At 36.6% G+C, this 19,369-nt stretch overlaps 1 protein-coding gene and 1 pseudogene across 1 annotated transcript; both read right to left on the minus strand.

Annotated features, from left to right (window-relative positions):
* Positions 1-6,967: 6,967 nt before the first annotated feature.
* LOC18435134 (F-box protein At5g51370) lies at positions 6,968-18,016 on the minus strand. The gene is made up of 2 exons (XM_088870461.1): positions 16,248-18,016; positions 6,968-7,993 (listed from the first exon to the last, which is right to left on the minus strand). Exon 1 carries the CDS (start codon positions 17,730-17,732, stop codon positions 16,332-16,334), a length of 1,401 nt encoding a protein of 466 aa, XP_088726587.1. The 5' UTR covers positions 17,733-18,016; the 3' UTR covers positions 6,968-7,993; positions 16,248-16,331.
* Positions 7,449-7,992, minus strand: LOC148781738 (ruvB-like helicase 2 pseudogene; annotated as a pseudogene).
* Positions 18,017-19,369: the final 1,353 nt, after the last annotated feature.

The raw sequence follows: 19,369 nt of genomic DNA on the forward strand, positions 1-19,369 counted from the left end.
TATATTTTCATCTTTAATTATAAAGTTTAAAGCTTAAAAAAAAGTGTAGATCGGTAGATATATGAAAACTTGAAAATCTTGAAAATTGACGGTCCAAAAATACACTATTTTCAAAACTTGAAATCCACTTTTTTCTCATGTCCATGCATCTTGATGTTGAGATGATCAATTTGAGTATATTTGGGCATCAAAACAACCTCTTCTAATGAAATTTTTGATGTAGGCACAAATTTGATTGTTTAGAGCCCGGCTATATAGAAACTTTTCCTATATATATATATATATATATATATATAGGAAAATGTTAGGATTAGCCCACTAGCTCATATGAACATATGAGTCCAACGGCTCAGATTGAATTTGGGCCGATCTGACGATCACGAATGTCCGATAGTGTTTGAAAATTTTTTTTATACAAATCCAAATCACTTGAAATTATATAGGAAAAAGTTTATATATAGTCGAAGCTCTAAACAATCTGATTTGAGCCTACTTAAAAAACTTCACTAGAAGAGGTGGTTTTGATGCCCAAATATACTCAAATTGATCATCTCAACATCAAGATGTATGTACATTAAAAAAAATGGATTTCAACTTTTGGAAATAGTGTATTTTGTAACACATTTTTTGGACTGTCAATTTTCAAGGTTTTCAAGTTTTCATAGATTAGTTGATCTACACTATTTTTTAAACTTTAAACTTTATAAATAAAGATAAAATATATTTTAAGGCTATCACAAAAATTTCTAGTATTGAAACCACATTTCTCGGCACTATTTGAAGGTAGGCTCTAATTTGATCGTTTAGAGTCTCGGCTCTATACAAACCTCACCTTATATATATATATATATATATATATATATATATATATATATATATATATATATATATATATATATATATATATATATATATATATATATATATATATATATATATATATATATATATATATATATATATATATATATAATTTAACATCTCATGAAATATTGTATAAGTTACATTTAGAATGGGGTGTGAATCATAAAATATCTTTATTTATTTTATAAAAATAGGATTAAGAGATGGGCAAATAAAGTAATTTTATATGTAACATTGTTTTTTTTTTATAAGAATTCGTATCTTTATTAATCAAAGACTAAAAGGAAATTACAAAATCCAAGACCAAAGTCTCAGTCAAGGTAGAACCACCTTTAGCAAGATAATCGGCCATAACATTGGCCTCACGAAACAAATACATAAAGGAAAAAATAAAAGGCCTGGATAAATCTCAAATCTGCATCAAAGAATACCTCAATTCCCAAGGTGGATTCTGAATCCCATTGCACCAATTGATGATATTCATCGAGTCTCCTTCTACCATACAAAATTGACGCATCCTTCTTTCCATGAAGAGTTTTAAACCATGAAGGGTGCGGTTTGTATAGAGCCTAAGCTCTAAAGAATCAAATTAGAGCCTACCTTCGAATACTGCCGAGAAATGTGGTTTCAATTCTGGAATTCTTTGTGATAGCCTTAAAATATATTTTCATCTTTCTTTGTAAAGTTTAAAGCTTCAAAAATAGTATAGATCAATAGATCTATGAAAACTTGAAAATCTTGAAAATTGACAGTCCAAAAATACGTTACAAAATACACTATTTTAAAAACTTGAAATCTATTTTTTTCTCATGTCCATGTATCTTGATGTCGAGATGATCAATTTGAGGATATTTGGGCATCAAAATAACCTCTTCTAGTGAAATTTTTTAGGTAGGCTCTTATTTGATTGTTTAGAGCCTCGGCTCTATATAAATTTTTCCCTTAGAAAAATCCAAAAAATCCATATATATAGTTATATTATTAACATCACACCCATAAAATTCTATAAGTTACATTTAAAATGGGATGTAAATCGCAAAAATTATCTAAGTTGCTCATTTCTTTATTCTATAACAATAAAATCATAAGGGTATTTTTATCTTTGAAAATGATATTCTTTACATTCTTACTAAAGGATAATAGTAATTATGGAGTGAAACTCAAGGTGCTTTATTACTATAAGTGTCTATCTTTTATTGACTATTTCAAAAATGTCTTCGAGAAGATAAAAATAGCACTCGTCTTTTAGTGAAAATATCAACAACACTCTTTTTAATAACAAAAATACTCTTACTCATTTTATTTCCATAGTATAAATAAGTGAACAACTATAGTAATTTTTACAATTCACAACCATTTCTAAATATAACCTATAAAATTTCACAGAGGGTTAACTACACACAAAAACCACGTATTTGTCCCACTTACACTTACTTTTAAAATTAGAACTTCATTTTCGCATTAGGATTGGGGAGTCACCTAAAAATTATAATTTTATCTTTATTGGTGGAACTATGGTTTGGTGCTTCAGTCGACTGCCTGATGCACAATGTATTTGTTGTTATTGTTGTTGTTTTGGTGGGGAAGTTGCATATATGTTGTACTGTATTTTTGTACCAGTGGCTCCTATGCAATATCTGATGTGTGCTACTTAAACAATGCACGCATTGTTGAAAACCAAACAAGAGTCTTCCTCTCATAACTAAAAAGATTAAAAAATATTTGGTAAGTCAGCTGACTCACCTGTTATGTGATCCCCATCTAAAATTTATCTCATTTTCGATCTAAAATTTTAGAGTTGTTAATATCAATTATAATGATGATCATGAATCCAAATTTTCTTTACTTGGAAAATATAAGTAATGTTTTTCAAATTTCTTTTTCCAGCATCCATTTTAACTTTTACTGCCACATTTTGATGTCCATATTAGAGATGGACGTTTGACGCATAAGGGACCGCACATAATATGTGAGTCGGCTGACTCACCAAATCCACGTCCATAATATTTGACTTTAATTGAAATGAGAGGAATACTTTCTGGTAATACTTGTGTTATGTCTATTAATTGTGAAGTGTGACCTTTTGCATCTCCTCAAAACCCCTTGCAATCTTGCAAATCCATGTGATAATTTGACTCTTAAGGCCATCTAGTCTACCCCCTATTTCCTGGTATTCCTTGCCTTGATGCATCTCAACTGTTGGCCATTTTATGGAAAACTTGGTACTGATGCTGCTGATTTTTGTCCCCTTTAGTGCAGGTTATGCCTTTACGATGTCTCCCACTCCTTATTTTCCTCAATCCAGTGGCAGTTCCCTTCTTTCTGTTTCTAATATCTCCTAAATGGTCTTAGTCTTAACACTTTCATATTGGTGAAGGATTTATGGGGCATTGGCAGTAGTACCCACAAGCCATATGATGAAGTCTCTAACTTCATTATCACCCAAAGGCCGGGGCTCAAATCCCACTTACTTACCATTTTTTTAGAATGGCCTGGGGCTTTGGCGGTAGTATTGCCAAGCCTCATGATGGGATCTCTGGCTCCATTCTCGTCAATGGGTAGAGACCCAAATCCCCACTGACTTGCCCATTTTTTGACTTACCCAAAATTTAAAAAAAAGACTTCGGGGTACACTTTCAATTGCTCCTTAGTGTACTGGAGCTTTCTTCCTATCCTATCAGCTTTACTTGACCCGCACCAGTCCTTAAGCCTCACATTTTCAGACCTATATTGAGATGAGAACTTCCCTTCTTACTTTCTTATTCTCAATTAATATGATCACCACCAATTGGTTAAAAAAGGCCTTTCACCACTCCTTCCATATATCTCCTAACTTGAATTCCTAAATCATCAACATCCCTCAATTCTGTGTCACATAACAAAGTTGTGGACTTCTGATCTTCAGGTCTTCATAGGGTTCACTTATGATGTACTAGTACTTAGTCTCCTACAGTTGTTGAGCGCATGAGAGGGGGAATGATAAACGCTAACCATCCTTTGTTGGGTGGCTGTTGAGGGCCTAGATACATAAAAGAAACCCAAAATGCAAGCATGGATTCCCTATTCATGGAGATAGATTTATCGAAATTCCTCTTATGCTCCCGCCGCTGCTTTTATCTCTTCATCTGTGTTCCTTAGACTTCTTATGGTTGTCAGGGGAAATGTTTAACCTCTTGTTTTTCGTGCTCAACAGTGCATTTGTAATGAGCTTATCGCAGGCCGAAACACAGCTAGACTGAGGAAGACGAAGAAATCTCAGGCTCTTCAAAGCGATGCCGCATCTTGAGTGTCGATAGCATGCTGGTCTTTGTAAATACACCAGTTTGTGGAACTTTTCAAGAGGTCCTCCACTACGATACACTTTTTTTTTTTCCATACCTAAATTGTTGGAGTCTATTAACAGGTTTTCTTCAACGTGCATTCGGAAACTTATTATTTAACATATTTTCTTGGAATAACAGTCAAGAAAGGAAATGAGTTTTCCTTTGGATTTCGGGGAAATGATAGTTTCTTCTGTGTGATCTCGAGTAGTAAAATTAAGAATTCAAAATAATTTAACTGGGGTTGCTTATGCTTCAACTGAAAGTTTAAAAAACTGGCAAATAATGTGATTAACAAAATTTAAGCAAAAAGAATCAAATTTAACGCTATGTTGTACAAGAGTAAAGAGCACTTAAGGGAAAGTATCTTTTAAGAAAAAGAAAAGACAATGGTTGTGTGTAGTATATTAGAATTCAACCTGATTTCCACCCTCCAACCCATTTATTGGTCGGATCCTAGGATATGTAAAACTTGTATTTGATTCATATCTTGAGTACACAAATCCTAGGAGGATGTTGGGAAAATGCTGTTTGGTAAGCATCTATTTGGATATTAAAACTTGGATTTGCTGGTTTCATGTCGAAATAGGTTTATCATTCACTACAAATTGTTTTCATTAGATAATGATATTTGCCCAATAAGGACTTCTTTTTTTCAAATATAGTCCATCCATAATTGATGTACCCCTCCTTCCCTCTTACATTATCGGCCGATTTGATAACTGGAGGTAAGAACCTGAATTGAAAATTGGAAGTTACTGATGAATTATAAATCAGTAGTTCCTGAAGAAGTTTTTGGTTATAACATCCTTGAAAAGTTAAGAAGTTCCTACTTTCCAACTGAGAAGTTAAGAAGTTTCTGGTTTCTGTGTTTGATAACCTCTTGGGAAGTTAAAAAATAACTGCCTATTAGCTTAAGTAATAGGCAAGATGTAAATGTTAAAATTGAGACATAGATATTATTTATTTTTTATTAATTTGTAAAATATTATTTTTTAGAATACAATATCAATTGAAAGTAAAGTACAATATTATTTTTCTGTAATAACTTGAGCACTACTTATATTCACCACTTATGCCCATATCCCAACCTAAAAAATATAGGTTATACACAATTCAAAAATATATGTCATTCAACAATGTAAAAAGTTCATATAAGGATGCAACTTTATAATGTAGAACAGCGGATGCACGTCAAAAATCCATCGAAAAAGGTCGTTTTAATGTTGAAAAACCCTTTGATTGATCATCTCGACTTCGACATGTATGATCATGAAAAATAAAAATATTTTAATTCTCAAAAATAGTGCATTTTACAACATATTATCCACCCCGTCCATTTTCAAGATTTTCATATGTTTATAGATCTACTTGATTTTAACCATTTTGAAATTTAAAATTTTATAATTAGAAATAAAAATAGTTTTTGAGATAATCCTAAGAACATTTTACATCAAAATTATATACTTTATAAAATTTGAAGGTGCACCTTACCGCTACACCTACATATGCATCCGTATGCCAACTGCACCCTTCAAGCAATAGTTTAAACATACATAATTAAAAATACAAGCACTAAGAAATCAACCCATTCAAACACATATGCACAATGTAAACAGTAAAAAATCAGCCCATTCAACAATCACGTGTAATAACTTGAGCACTACTTACCTTCACCACTCATGCATCTATATCCCAAACTAAAAAATATACATCATTCAACAATAAACCAACATTGTTTGTCCCTTAAAACATTCGTGTTCTCTCTCTAAGATTATAATGGCAAACATTGGTCCCTTAATTTTGATCTTAAAACATTCGTGTTCTCTCTCTAAGATTATAATGGCAATCATTGGTCCCATAATTTTGATGGGAACTCATTTGACCGCACGAGGAACCAGGTCTGGACCTAGTAAGGAACCATACCAATGCAACACTGCTTAATTTCTTGGTTCATTGCCTAATTGCTACAGAATGAAGCGAAGTCACAAGTAATGTTGCCAGGCACCGGGCTTCTCTAGGGGTGGGAATGGGTCTATATGTTTCAGGTCGTCCAAATCAATTGGATCCAGACCTGGCCAATTGGGTCGGGTTAGGTCTGGGTCTATAAATTAAGAAAAATAACAACTATTTACATATTTTATACCATATAATTAACATTATGTATATATGTTTTATTTTATATAAGAAAAATAACAACTATTTACATATTTTATACCATATAATTAACATTATGTGTTTTATTTTATGCAAATATAAAGCAGGCTAGCCCCGACAGGACCTAACCTAGCTCAGTAGGATCCAACCGAGACCTAGATGTGAACCCCACCCAAGTAAGGTCAAGGTCAAGTACATGTGAACTTCACCCGGATAAGGTCAAGGTCAAGTAGACCCAAGCTCGGCCCGTCGATTCATTGTTTGGGTACCCAGAACCAGTTAGGTCGATCCATCGAGTCCACAAGTTGACCCAACCAAATTCCTCCCTCTGGGCTTCTCGAACCACAAACATAGCAAAAGGGGAATTATTGCAACATCATTCGTTGAGCCACATCCACAAAAGTCCTGCCTAATGAAGAACCTGTTTTGATGAACCATGAGATCAAACGAGAGGGCTGGCCGTGCAACTAACCCGCCTATTAACAGGAAGCTAATAGCAAGGCCGGCACCTTCTTTAAAAACAGGATTCAATTGAACTGAGCCCACTGCAAGTCAAAACGCTTTTTGAAATTTTGAAAAGTCCGTTGTATAGAGAGCTCAATTTTGTATACAATAAAGAACAGATATACATGTAATGGCTGAATTTCGTATATGATGAAAACAGATATACATGTAATTCTTTTTTACACACTGCAGTAGATACTGAGCAATTGCTTCCACCTCAACTTGCGATTCATAGGCTGACCTGCCACCTTTGCCAAGTAGAGTACAACCTAGGTACAACCATGGTAAACAAATTTCAACCCCATTCCTAAGATTGAACATTGTAGCATAGAATATGAAATATGAACTATACCAAGAAAAAGTGAAATAAGTATTCTATCATGTGGCCTCTCACCACTTCTATCATGAAGTGGAACGGGTAGAATTCCTGATACTACGCGAACCGAAAAAAACAGAGGGGGTAGAATCATGATAATGCAAAAATACACAATTAACCAAGAAAATCCAAGTTGTGAGCGTGCATGGTCAGCTCTTTCTGACTTCTCTCCCGTAACATCGAACATGAAATCCCAAAAATTGATGGTAAGCAAGAAGAACCCAAGATTACACTCGCATAGTTTCAACTCCATCCACCTCACCAGGAACCTCATAGAAGATGAACTGGTTCTGATACTCCACTAGGTACTGGGTCGATCTCTTCACATCAAGGAAAAGTTGGTAAACCCTACTGATATCTTCCAACTCCACGAGCTTTCCCTTACATTTTTGGAAAGCGAGCGCAGCAGCTGTTATCGAGAATTTTTCGAATCTCTTCTTCAGTGTAAGGTTGGGTGGAGATGATTAGGAGTCGATCGAGAAGGTCTATCGGGATTCCATGTGGGGACTTGTAGTTTATGCCTCGAACTCTCGTAATGCCTTGGTCCGTGGCCTTCACCAAGATAGGGGCCATCTCATTCTCTAATACCCGGTTGAGGAACGAGAAACACTCAATGTCAAGCATATGGACTTCATCAATGAAGAGGACCCCTGGCACAATCTCAGCTTTGCGTTCCACTCTCCACTCTGCCACTTTAGTGTCAATCTGTTCCATGACTTCTGCTCGGATCTCACCTGTGTCCCCAGTGAAGAGAGCAAGAAATCCTTGCATCCTGAAAATCAGGCATTCTTTTCAATATACTTGAGGGGGGAAGAGAGGGGAAAGGAATAGAAGGATACTAGGAATTGACCAATAATCTACAAGTAAAATGATATCCAATGACCAATGTTCAATCATGAATAGATATCCAATTAAATAAATTATTAGATACATCTGAAACCATAGCATGTATAGAACAGGTAAATTACAAAATAGTTGAACATACACCGACTTGCCAACCATTTATGGTATAAACATTCCATAGAGAACCTTTCAAACCACACTTGATGAGTCTCAAGTTATATGATAGTCAAGAAACACAAGTAAAACTAAAGACCTGGGGCATCAGCTATGTATAAAATGCGCTACTAGTTACCATGCTTTGAATGTGTGCACATTATTCTTTGAAAGATACTCTTGTTCAGTTTCAGAAGATTACTTGTCACCTTGTTCATCTAACCTGGAATCCAAAGGCCTTCAAGCATTCTTCCCAGGCTTCCACAATGAAGTAAAAAAGAACATCTCACTACAAGGGATGCAAAAGCTACACAAGTATCCTAATGCTTCATTCTAGAAGAAAAAGATAAATGCTTGGGCTCCCTAAGGAAGAATGATCTCTGCAACCTGTCATGTCAGACCAAGTAGAATAGTGAAATCATTTTGGAGGCATTTGCATCAGTTCCGCAACCGAGTGGGTCCCAATTAATCCTGCCTCACAGTGTTTGTAGCTAGGGGTTCACATCCCTTAGATATCTCTTCTTTCAGTGTTTGTAGCTTTTTATTGCTTATAAATGTATAAAATTCTTAATCAGTCAAAAACAAGTTACCCACTTCCAAGACATCTAAAAAAGAGATCCCCAGCAAAATTGCACCAAGTACATTCCACAAAACTAGAGGAGCTAATTGCAGGATAATGACAATATTTACCGAAAAATATGTCCCTCAACCCACAAGAAATTGGAGTACTAATTAAAAGATCGCTATTCACTTGTGATAGCTGGTGCCCATCTAGCAGGCATGAAATTGTCGAAGCTTCTTTCATTTTGGACAAGCAATCAAATAACCAATTTTCCAAAATTCTTTTCATTTGATTTTAGTTGGTGCAACATTTGAGATAACAGTAACATGATATGATGGCAATGAGAAATCATTCCAAACTGGTGACACAAAAATGAAAGACTAGTGATTTTTCATGAAATTTCACACCCATAGGAGAAGTTATTGAAATAAACTCTCAGTGGTACGCAGCCATGCTTCTAAGAATAGAAGGCGACAACTATCTCAAACATCACAGCCATTTCAAACAATGGCAACTAGCCCATTACTGAATTACGGAAAGTCATGCTTTTTTTGTGTAGATTGGAAAAAAAATTTGTTTAATATAGAAAAAAGTACAACATAAGGGAAAATATAAACTACAGAAAGAGATGTCATGGTAGCATCTCCTCAATGATCCAGCAAAAAACCCCATCAAAGTGATACAAATTTTGTTAGTATAGAAAGCAGTCCAGCTAATTGTTTTTATTCTTTTGATTGGTCAGTCATCTCACCGGGAAGCAAGTGAACCAATTTGCACAGAGTAATTCAAATACAGCATCATCCCCCCGCCCCCCCCACACACACAAAAAAGAGGCAAAAACGAACACAGCCCAAAAAAACAACAGTTCACAAGGGGCAGAGCTAGTGTCTCTTGGGCACAGAATAAGGGGCAAGGAAAAATCTTTTCACGGACAAAATACCTTTCCAAGACAATTAGATTTTTCACACAATATTTAACCAATCATGTGAAGAGAAGTAGAATATTTCTTCACAAGAAGGATTCACTGGCATCTATAAAGAACAAAATCCATATTATATATAAGTAAATCTGTAACACGCTACATCCTTTATAGAAATCCTCAAGCCAAAGCATTTTTATTGTTATCTAGTCATGGACAGCACTTCCAAAACATCTTATTCGAACCCGACATGAGCAGTCTAAAAAAAATTCATAAGGAACTAGAATGAACTATGACGTTAAGAAACATAAGGAAATATCTGAAAAAAGAAGAGCAAAGAAAGACAAATACAATAACAAGTCAAAAATTTATAACAAATGACACCATATAGTTTGGCTAACTGCATGTTTATCTTGACCAAAAATTTATAACAAATAACCACCCTGAGAGCTGTCACGGGGCTGGAGGTTTGTGTCAAGGCCCAGGCCTCGGATGTGGGAGTGGCACCTACACGCTCGATTCGGGTCAGGTCTTTGCTTTCGGAGAGCTTCAGCTCAGCCATGGTTTCTCCCTCTGAGTAAATCAGAAGCCCAAGTAGGGAAAACCCTCTCTCTCTAGAAGAGAAGCCCTAGACAGTCTCTCTCTACGTGAGTGGAGCGCGAACCTCTCTATATATCAAAGCAATTTCAATAAATACTTGGAACAAATATATCAAATTTCATGAACCCACATCATAGCTGTATATCAAAGGAATTTTAAAGTCTTGTAGCAAAGCAATTTCAATAAATACTTGGAACAAATGAAACCATTGAGTGAAGAAAATCAAATGCTGGTAATTCATGCATTTCTTCTTTGCATAAAAAGATATAAACAAACTCACATCATAGCTGTGTATTATAGAAAAAATATACAGATTTCATGAACCCACATCATAGCTGTCTATCAAAGCAATTTAAAAAAAAAAAAAAGCAAAGCAGTTTCAATAAATACTTGGAACAAATGAAACCATTGAGTGAAGAACAAATTCAGGAATGAAAACAAGCAAGCTCGTAAGCCATAGTAACTAAACTTCACAGGTTTTCAGAAAACTAAGAAAGAAAGGAGCCCATTAATCTATGTTCTTCAAAGAAATGCACCAACCGTGATTTATAAAAATGAATAAGAAAGAAAAAAATATGACGAAAGTGAACAACAAGAACCTCTAATCACCCAGTACAACCACTTTTCCCCTTTAACACATGAACCAACAAATGAACCACCTATGCATAAACCCAACTGTTGGAAACCACCAACATTTCAGCCAAGCCCCAAAATGACCAATTTTCCCTCTCCTAACTCCCAACATGTACCAAACAGAAAGAGAAAACACAAAAGCATGCACCAAATACGAAATCCCTACTAATGTCAAAAAAAAAAACTAAAGGGAATTCCGAACCCCTGCTGAACACAACACTACCCCACATGTACCAAACAGAAAAGAGAACACAAAAGCATGCACCAAGAATATGAAATCCCTACTCATGTCTCAAACAAAAAAGGGAATTCCAAACCCATGCTGAACACAATACTACCCCACAACATGTACCAAACAGAAAGAGAACACAAAAGCATGCACCAAGAATACGAAATCCCTACTCATGTCAAAAAAAAAAAACAAAAAAGAAAGAATTCCAACCCCTGCTGAACACAATACTGAAAAACAAGTAATCCAACTCAAGAGGCCAAAAACTTCAGTAAGCACATTAATGATGTAGTAGAGAGTAGATAGTATAATAGTGCAATATAGGTCAAAATTATTCTTTTTTAATCGATGATCAGCACAGCCCATGAAACTTCTAGGAGTTTTTTAAGCGAGACAACGCTACCCTTCACGATTCATTCAAACAAATCAAATTCAAGCAAAATTTCAAACACCATTCTCTTACAAAAATCAGGACTAAGACCAATGTCTCCATATTCAAATAAACAGAGCCGTGTGAACAAAAACCCTAGCTGAGTAACCCAAAATGAGAACAAAAACCCTTGCAACTCAGAAAAATCTTAATCAACTCATCAAAGTCTATACTGAGTAACCCAATGAGCCCAATAAACACAAAAAAATAGGAACATGTGCAAAAAATCTGTAAAATCAGAAAAAAAGCCAGAAAGAGAATAAACTGATCATATAGAAAAAAAATTGTGGGATCCATTTTCACCATGTTCGAAACCTACTGAAAAGCTAAAAAAACCATACAGAAAAAAACAGAGAGCAAAAAAAAAAACAGGGGAGAGAGAAAACACTGAGATGTACTTTGTGAGGAGGCTCATAGGCGCAAAGAGAAGGTGCAAGTTGGTCTCTTCTCTGTGGTTCACGCAGTCTGGGGCACGCAAATACCTCGAGAAAGATGAAGAACACAGATCAGAGCTCAATAGGAAGGATCAGAGGTCAAAGAAGAAATCCAAGGAAAAGAGAGAGAAAGATGAAAGAGATGAAGAAAATCAGAGCTCAATAGCATACCTCAAGATGAATAACACAGACCTCCTCTGTCTTCTTGGACCCTCGAGTGGTGGCTCAGCTGCTTCCTCCTCCGTCTTCTTAGACCCTCAAGTGGTGGCTCAGCAGCTGAATAAACCCTAGCGAGGGATGAGTGCGAAGAGAGGGCTACCCTAGCGAGGGATGAGGGTTTGGCTCTGGCTGTGAGCGGCGGTGCCAAGAGAGGGGTGGCTCAGCATGAGCGAAGAACATGAGAAGAAATCCTAGGGCAAAACTTTTATCGGGCGTGAAGTTTTAACCAAACTTTTAATTTCAAGTTCCAACCTTTTGGCCGGAACTTTTTTAACACACAACAATGGGAACATGAACAGTGTAGAGGAGTTCTCAAATTGACTTCCATTTTTTTACCAAACACAAAACATGAACAGTATTAGGTAAGTTCCAAGTTCCAGGAATACACTTCCTGCTATCAAACACGCCCTATAAGATGTTGAATAGAAATTGAAATATCTCTATGATATTTCAATTTAAACACCACCACCAGCACCACCACCCCAAAAAACACCCAAAAAAAAACCAAAACCTTATCTCTCACAACCAGCCTACAGCAGAGTAATACGGAATAATAGTCACATTGATCTTCATTGTGGACATGCTACATATTGATTTTTCCCTTTCTGGTAGGTCAGAAGAACATAGAATGCTACCCGGCTTGAAATACCTTGAGGCCAAAACAATCAGAACCAATCTTGAAAGACCATTGCTTTCATAGTCTTCCTCCCGCACCCCCCAACCCCAATAAACCTTCCAACATAGATTAAGGTCTTAGGGTAAAAGCGAAAAGTCAAATCCATATGTGAATCTATCGAACAGTGCAACTCGAAAAAACAGCGTGAAATCAAAGGTTTGAATCAGATCCATGGATTCCAATCCCTCAAATCTGTTTATTTTGAAATTCTAAAAAAAGAAAAATATCTTGATGGTCTTGCAAATACCCAAAACCCATGTACCATAAACCCCACAATTCACCAAATTGTCAAATCAAGGTAGAGCTCTTCTGCTTCAAAACCATTGGCAACAAGATTCCTGAAAATTTTCAACCGGTCCAACTCAAATCTAAGACCATGTTCAATCACCAGCTATGATATCAAATATTCCTTTATAGATCTCATTAGGGTCCAACCCTAGTTGAAAAAACCCACAACAAACCTGATAATCACCGTAAAACCAAAATTAGTAATCAGTTTCTCTTTGTTCATTTCTGACAAAATTCCTCAAGAATCCTAAACCATTCAAACCCTTACCTAAAACCCATGTTCAAAAACTGAAACAAATTGAAACTCTCTTCTCAAATCAACAAACCCACATACCAATTGTCATCTCAAAATCAGAACATAAAACCAGAAATGGTTTAGGATAATCTGTCTAACTCTTTTTAATTTTATGGCTTAAGGTAACCTCCCTCTTGCTCATCGATTTCATGGCTTGGGATAATCTTCTATCTACCATTTCTCTCTCTTCCTTCCTCATTAGTGTTTTCCACATATTTTAGATTTTCTGACTTGGAAGTCGAAAAAAGAAACCCAATATATGTGAATAATGGAATCAAACCCTATTTATGTTAATAAGGGAAGCCATGGGCCCTGGAATAAGCAAATAACAATAAAAAAAAGAGCCCCCATCCATCATTAGTATGAGCTTTATTCCGAAATAAAGAAAAGATAGAGAAAGAAGAAGATGCTCCATAAAAAAGAGTATGTACAAGTTCACCTCTGAGATCTACTGAAGTTGAGGAAGCCTGAAGAGAACTACACCGCTGTAACAAATGAATCCAAATGCTTAAAATGGTAGCTCTTCTATGCATAAAATACCACCCAATTGGAGTGGAAAATGAAGCCCAAAACGAGATGGAGAAAATGCTGGTACTGCTGGAGCTTCTGGGGAGGGGATGAGAAATCAAGGAGAGAGGTGAGCCCAGTGTTTGCAACAGTGAGGGGGTTAGAGAGGCAGAAGCCAGGAAGTTCAATTAAAAAAAACAAAGAGGAGTAAAGGGCAGCAAACTTTTCAATTAAAAAACCATGGTGGAGCTTATCCTAATGGGCGGAAAACTTCTCAATTCAAAAACCATGATGGAGCTTATCCTTTAGCATATATGTTCATGGAGTATATCCAGGTTACAAAGCATTTTGAGGATGTTCATAACCTGGTTATGAGCTCCAAAGCTCCACCCAAATAGCTTTTAGCCCTTTGTATCCCAGATATGAATTACCAGGTTTTTTATATGACAGGATCCAAACAGTCCATTAACGTTTTCACCTATGCCCCATAAGGGTTTAGGCATTCTATCAAAGCCATTTTGAAAATACCGAACACCACAAACATTTGGTATTTTTTACCACCAGGGCATGTTATTCATTCAGCTAGGTTATATAATCAAGAACCTACTAAACAAGGATGGCACAATGATTGTTGTGCCATTTTGCACTTCATATAAACGTGCTGCAATGGTCTAATAAGGGTGAAGACTTTAAACTTTCTTTTAACCCGTCCCAAGCCCAGGTAAAAGAGGTGGTTGCATTAGGTAGGCAGCCAGTATAAAACTGTCATATCTTATCATGAATCTCGAACCTATGTTATATGGTATGGCCATTGATAGGAGAGAATCGAGGAACAGGATTCATGTAGCTGACCCTAAATCGTTGGGATAAGGCTTGGATAATGATGATATAAAGGTGTTGCAAACAGCATATACTGCCCTTGTGAAGGTGCTGCAAACGGCTTGCCCTTGTGAAGGCACTGCAAACAGCATATATTGCCCTAGTGAAGGCGCTGCAAACAGCATGTATTGCCTTGTTTTCACATTTTTCTTTTTCGTTTACTGATTGTTGATGTTGTAATCACTTGTGTGATGCCTACATAGTTTCTCAACCATCTGGTTATGTATCATAGATTTCTTTAGCATTAGATTCATTAGGAAAATTCATTTGTATAAAATCAGGTCTTTTGCTTTTAAGGGATCTAGGGTCTTCTAGGTACAGTTCCTGCAACGTTAATAATTTGTATCCTAAAAGGATAATCACGAGAAAAGAAACATGGATTGCCCATGTACAAATGCTAAATAAAGGTGCTATGGTGCACCTCAAAAGATCTTAGTTTTTCCATGATACACAAACTCACAAGAGAGCACCATGATGACGATTAAACAACTTGGTGTGCATCTACTTCATGCTCATTTGGCTTGAAACAACAGAATAATAAATAAAGGAAAACTCAAAAGAATGAGTGCTTCAATTAAAATAGAACAATGATAAGCAGCTTGATGCATTGATCCTCATTAACCCAATTTCACATTTCTTTATGGGCTAAAACTATTGACCCAATTAGATATATTCACAGGAAATGATCAACACCTCTATTCATCAATTAATATGCAAACTTTCAAAGCATGTCAAGGCCCATCATTTCCTGCACAATGGAATGATCTCATACACAATGAATAGAGAATGCAAATGGCAATCACACATGAATTATAAGCACATTCACACAGAAAATACAAATACCAACCACATACACATGAATTATGTAAGGTTTAAGAACCCCATACACAAAAGCAACCATTTATTCATGGCCTTTTATAGTGTTGCGAGATTGCCATGACATTGAGCACATATCAGCTACATAATAGGTATCCCACCAAAAAATTAGTGGTTCAGTTATATATCAGCATAAATACAACTCTCACTGGGTCATCTTCTTTGGCCCAAGCAGCAGCTCTATACAATCACCACCCAAAGCTCCCAAAATCCATAATAGAGATAGAACAGTAGCAGAAAAGAGAGTGGCGGTTTACAATTTGATTTTTATTCTCCGGTTTGTTTAATCCCCAGGAATCTATGGACATTGTTGGGGCTTTATTCCACAGTTGAAGGCCTTCATCTACAGCTGAATTTCTGGAACTAAAAATAACTTAAAGATGGCCAAGTTTCATGAATAGAAGCATCTATAATACAGTAACCATAAGGAAATTCACAGTGGAGGGATTTTCAATGATAATTAAACAACAATGATGTGCTTACTGATTCAGCAAGCCACAAGAATGCCAAGAATTGAGCTGAGGTTTAAGGGGGGGGCCTACTTTCTTCCTTCCACGTAGGCCATTATCATGAAAGTTCGATTCTTTTCCAAGACACCCAATTTCTAGCACAGTCTGATAGTTTACTATCCTCCACCAAGATTCTTTGCAGTTTTGAAGAGTTCAGAATAAGAAATTCAATAGCTTCAGTCGATATCTTATGGCATTTTGCAATATCAAGGGTTTTTAGAGATTGGCAACTCTTAAACACAGAGAAAACCACATTATCAGTCAATCCTCGACAGCCGCGTAGCTTTATTTCCACCAAGCTTGGGCAGGAAACGAGCATCGACATCAATTCTTTGTCGACCAAGCCCTCGTTATAAGACAAATCCAATTTTTTTAGCAGTTTAAAATGCTGCCCCAAAGAAGTTAGTACCCCCAATTCTCTCTCTAAGACATCACAGTTTACAAGCACCAACTCCTCAAGCCTAGAACTTAAGGCTGGACCAAGGAGTTTGATTCCACAGCCACTTATCAAGCAGCAACTGTAAAGGCGAAGAATTCTCAATTCTCTGCAATTTTGTGCAATCACAGATAAACCCTCATCATCGAGATCAAGAGGAAGCCTCAAGTCAAGAATTTGCAGAGTTTTACATTGCCTAATGACCTGAAAAAGGCCTTCTCTATCTCCCCCATCATATAAAACCAGAGAAATCAATGACCCACAATTCTCTGCAACATGACGCAGCACTCTACCTGCTATAGTTCTACAAGTTCTCAGCTCAATTTCTCGAAGACCAGGTAAACAGTTAATGAAAGAAGAGGAAGCAGTATCTCCAGTTCCTGCACAGCTACAAAGCTGTAATTTTTGCAATTTCCTGCAACTTCTCCACAACCACCCAAGACCCAAATCTCCAGGGCCGATTCCAGTCAAGCAGAGCTTCTCCAATGGCAGGTTCACCTCTGCAAATTGATTGCCATGATCAAAGCCTGACCCAATTTGAAACCCAGCTCCTTTGCAATCGACATAAGTGACTGAAAGCTCCCTCAATGAACCAAACCCAATAAGCCACCGAAAACACAAAGGCCCAAAACCCAAAATCTTGAGAGAAGAGAGAGAAACACAGCCCGCGGCCAGAACCTCAAGGCTCGAAGGAGAAACAGGGCCAGCGAAGAAGCGGAGTTCCTTAAGGTAGGCACAATTATAGGCGACGGCGTGAAGAGCACAATCAGAAGCAATGGAGTTACAGGTCGATAGATCTTCAGGGACAATTCTCAGAGTGGTGAGGCGCGGGTAGTGAAAGAGAAGGGAAGAGAGAGAAAGTGGGGGATCAGGTAATCTTAAGCCAAGAGTGGTCTTGCTTCTTCGATGAATGGTGAGCCAGCGTTTACAAACCAGGCCGACGCTGTTGAGCTCAGAGAAGCTTTGCAAGCGACGAAGGATTTCTTCCAGGAGTTCGTCGCAGAGACCATTTTCAGAATCCATTGATAAAAAACTTGGTTCTGATAATGGTCGAGTGGGTTGAAATGGATTGCAGAAAGGGCATAGATGAAGTGAGGAAAGAGAGAGAGTGAGACAAACGCTACCCACCAAATGGGAATCCTAGAGAGAGAAAGAGAGCGGCTGGGGAGGCGAATGACCCCACCCACTTTCCTTTCTTTCCATTAACCGCCATTAAAAAGGAGAGAAGAGAGAGAGGAATGCCAATGGCCGGTAGGTGGCGTGAAGTCGAGAGAGAGCGGCGCGCCACTGGGTAGGTGGCGTGAAGTCTAGAGAGAGAGAAAGCGGCGGGCCACCTTTTACGACACTCCGGCTGGGTTACAGCGTGTCTATTTATTTTTCATTTTCATTATATAGGATGAGGTGTCTATAAGGTCTAATTTTATGAAAACAAAATACAGTGTCACCCCAATTCCTCGTCCTTTTGGTGACCAAAAATATCGATGTTTTAAAATCAATTTTCAACACCACAAATAAAATTTAAAATTTAAAAAATAATAAATTTGAAGACCTATAAACATTTATTTTTAAAACAAAATGGATGGTTAAGATAATTTGTTATAAGGTTTTATTAGGGTGCTCACACTTTAGAGCAATTTAGAATGCTATTTTACAAATTATGACTTAAAACCAACCCAACAAAATAGGTGCAATGAAATTGTATTAGGTATTTTCAAAAATATCTTTATGCTTTTTATTTTTAAGTTTTATATTTTCCATACACCTAAAAATTAAAAACATATCTTATGCCACATAAATCTTATATTTTATATCTTCTTATCTCCTAACTAACTTTATCCTCTTTAATCCATCCATTTGACTATAGAGATAAAACATAACGTGGCTCTACTCTTTTTATTGTAAGTGGAGATGGCATATTTTCCCAAATCCTGAATGTGGGTTTGGTTGGGCTGGACGCTCTAGCTAAAGGCGTGCTTGTTGAGGTCATGGCAAATGCTGCCAACAAGAGAGAGAGAGACATATGAAAAAGAGCTGATGTTGGGCTCCATGTTGGTAGAGATTGGGATTTCAATTTTTGGTTCCTTTGGTTAGGGTTTGTCTATATTTATATCTACGTTTAAAGTAGAGAAATTAATGGCAATGGTGGTATATGATTTTATGCACTTCTTTTCTTAGAAATGGAGATCAATGAGAGAAATTAATGTGGTATAGTGATTTTATGCACTTCGTTTTAGAGAGGAGATCAAAGGCAATGGTGGTACAATGATATTGTGCACTTTTTATTAGAGAGAGATCTCTGGCAATGATGATACGGATTCTATGCACCTTTTCTAAATAATTACACATGTTGAGAGAGAGAGGAGATGGAGGTCATGTATCCAATAAACCTATTTTAGGGAGAGAAGTAGCACAGAGAAAAAGGGCTTGGGGTGAGTCATACTGGGGAGAGAAAAAGAGGGAGACGATCGGCACATATATATGAAGAGAGATAGGATGGGTTAAAAAATAATCGTCATTCTTTCTTTAGATTAGAAAAAGTTGGTTAAAGAGAGTATCCGTGGATAAAGGGTTAGAAGATATAAAACATAAGATTTTTATGGTTTAAGATATATTTTTAATTTTTAAGTATATGGAGATATGAAATTTAAAAGTATGGGATA

This window comes from Amborella trichopoda, chromosome 6 (assembly GCF_054954075.1).
Source record: "Amborella trichopoda isolate Santa Cruz 75 chromosome 6, AtrichopodaSantaCruz75HAP2 v2.0, whole genome shotgun sequence".
Lineage (NCBI taxonomy): Eukaryota > Viridiplantae > Streptophyta > Magnoliopsida > Amborellales > Amborellaceae > Amborella > Amborella trichopoda.

Coding starts and splice junctions, on each gene's coding strand:
- LOC18435134 (XM_088870461.1), bottom strand. CDS start 17,732: ATGGATTCTGAAAATGGTCTCTGCGACGAACTCCTGGAAGAAATCCTT.